The 2162-nt window shown below is 61.5% G+C and overlaps 1 protein-coding gene across 1 annotated transcript in view; it reads right to left on the reverse strand.

The window, feature by feature from the left end:
• The window catches only part of Dach1 (dachshund family transcription factor 1), a 362276-nt gene extending 360154 nt beyond the window's left edge, over window positions 1-2122 (reverse strand). The window contains exon 1 of the mRNA XM_026788386.1: window positions 677-2122. Within this exon, the coding sequence (XP_026644187.1) occupies window positions 677-1536 (860 nt within the window). The 5' untranslated portion in view covers window positions 1537-2122. The remainder of the gene's footprint in view (window positions 1-676) is intronic.
• Between the last annotated feature and the right edge of the window lie 40 nt (window positions 2123-2162).

Raw genomic sequence — 2162 nt, forward strand, 5'->3', positions numbered from 1 at the left:
ACACACACACACACACACACATTCGCGAACACGGAGACCCCTCCCCTACACAAGCTTCCCTCTGGGATTTCGGGGTTGAACTCCCAGCGTGAACTCTCGGATCACCCCTGCTCTTCTTTCAGCCCCAGGTACTGTTCCCCTAATGACTTCTCAGCACCGCTCTTGGCTGCCAGACCACCCTCCTTTCTTTCTAGAGTACCCCCTACCCCTGAGCGCATCCCCCCGCTTCCGAAAGCTGTGAGCTTAGGGTCACGACCTCCCTCCTCCCCTATAGGTGCCCAGAGGCTTCCGGAGGAACCAGGACCTAGGAGTACACACGCGGGCAGTAGCGCCCAGATAGGGTGCGGGTGGCCAGCACTCCCTGGAAAGGGTTGCGACTCCTGGGAAGGCACCTTCCTCCCGCTCCCCGCTCTGTGTATCCCAAGAGCCTAGGCAGCCGAGCCCAAAAGCCCTGGGGAGCATCGGGAAGACCCGGCCGGCACGGAGCCGTGCGAATTTGTCCAGGAGGTCGGGTGAAGGAGACTAGCCTTGGGGACCCAGAGGAGAGGGCCGCGCTCTTCAAGACGCGCAGCTCGTGGACCCGAGGAGCGGGCGGCGATGGGAACCGAGTGAGGGAAGGGATAGGAGGAGGGTGGGAAAGAAGCGGGGCGACGGGAGGTTCCCCTCCGCTCTTTACCTGGCATTGGTGCAGTCATTGTAGAGGGTCTCGAAGTCCTTCCTGGAGATGAGTTTGCAGCGGTTCACTCCGGGCTGGATGGCCCCCAGTCCCCTCAGGATGCGAACCTGTTCCACATTGCACACCACTGGTGTGATCTCCAACCGCTTCAGTTTGGTGTAGACGGTGTGCAAGCCCCCCACCAAGTGCTTCAGAAACAGGTCGAAAGCCTGGGGCAAGCAGATGAGCTCGCAGCCCTCCACCGTGAAGGAAGCCACTTTGGCCCCCCTCAGATCCACCATTTTGCACTCATTATTCTGGGGGGTGTTTTCCACTGGGGATGGGGTTGAGTACACAGGTTTCCCGGGGAGGGGGCCGCAGCTGCTGCTGCTGCTGCTGCTACTGCTGCTACTGCTGCTACTGCTGCTGCTGCTGCTGCTGCTACTGCTGCTGCTGCTGCTGCTGCTACTGCTGCTGCTGCTGCTGCTGCTACCGGTGCTTGCGGTGATGGGGGTGCTGGAGGCGCCGCCACCGCCAGCGCTAATGCTGCCGCCGCCGCTCCCGGCCGCCAGGCTGGGGTTGCAGTTGCTCCCGCCGCCGCCGCCTCCGTTGCTGCCGCTGCCGCCGCCGCCTCCGCTGCCGCCGCCGCCGCTACCAGGAGAGGTGACTGTGGCCGCCGCCGAAGAAGAACCAGAAGAGGCGATGGGCTCTGGCCGGAACAGAGTTGGCCCAGAAGACGCCGGGGGTCCGATGGACGGAGTCGGAGACGACGTCGCCGAGGAGGTGGAGGTGGTGGTGCCAGAGGAGGAAGCAGAAGTGGAGATCGGGGGTTGAGGGGGGACCAGCTGGGTCGGAGGGATCAAAGCCGCCGGCACTGCCATGGTCACATATAAGGGGAAACAGAAGGAGGAGAAGCGAGGGGGAAAAGTTGCCACACACACCCCCAGAGGGGAAGGGGGAAAGAGGGACAAGGATCGAGGGGGGCAGCGACAAGAACCACTCTAGGAAGGAACCCGGGCTGGAGAAAGAGAGAGAGAAGGGGAGAAAATGAGGTGAGGGTAAGAAAGAGCGAGCGCAGGAGGGGCGAGCGCGAGAGGCGCTCGAGAGAGAAACGCACAAAAGTGTCCCGCAAGTAGAAATGCGAGTCCTCTCCCGGGGCTGAGATCGCGGGCTGCTCTGGAGGGGGGTGGGGGAACGGGAGGGTCGGCTGGTGGTATGTGGGTCCCGCTCTAGCACAAAGTTAAGGATGAAGGTGAAAAGGAGGAGGGTTGAGGGACTTGGGTTCTCCCTGGCAAGTACATTGATCAAAGATTGAGAGGGGAATGACAGAGAGAAAATGAGCTGAAAGTGCAGGCTGCCGGCTGGACGAGTTGTTGTTGTCACACGGTGCAGAGGGGAGGAGCTCCGGATACTTGAAATACCCTTTGAAGCCGCGAAAACCTCACTCACTAGTATTAACCCAAATTATCCAACCAGGAACTCGGAGCAGACTCCGAGAGCGCGAGAC

Source organism: Microtus ochrogaster, unplaced genomic scaffold (assembly GCF_000317375.1).
Source record: "Microtus ochrogaster isolate Prairie Vole_2 unplaced genomic scaffold, MicOch1.0 UNK2, whole genome shotgun sequence".
In the NCBI taxonomy this organism is placed as follows: domain Eukaryota; kingdom Metazoa; phylum Chordata; class Mammalia; order Rodentia; family Cricetidae; genus Microtus; species Microtus ochrogaster.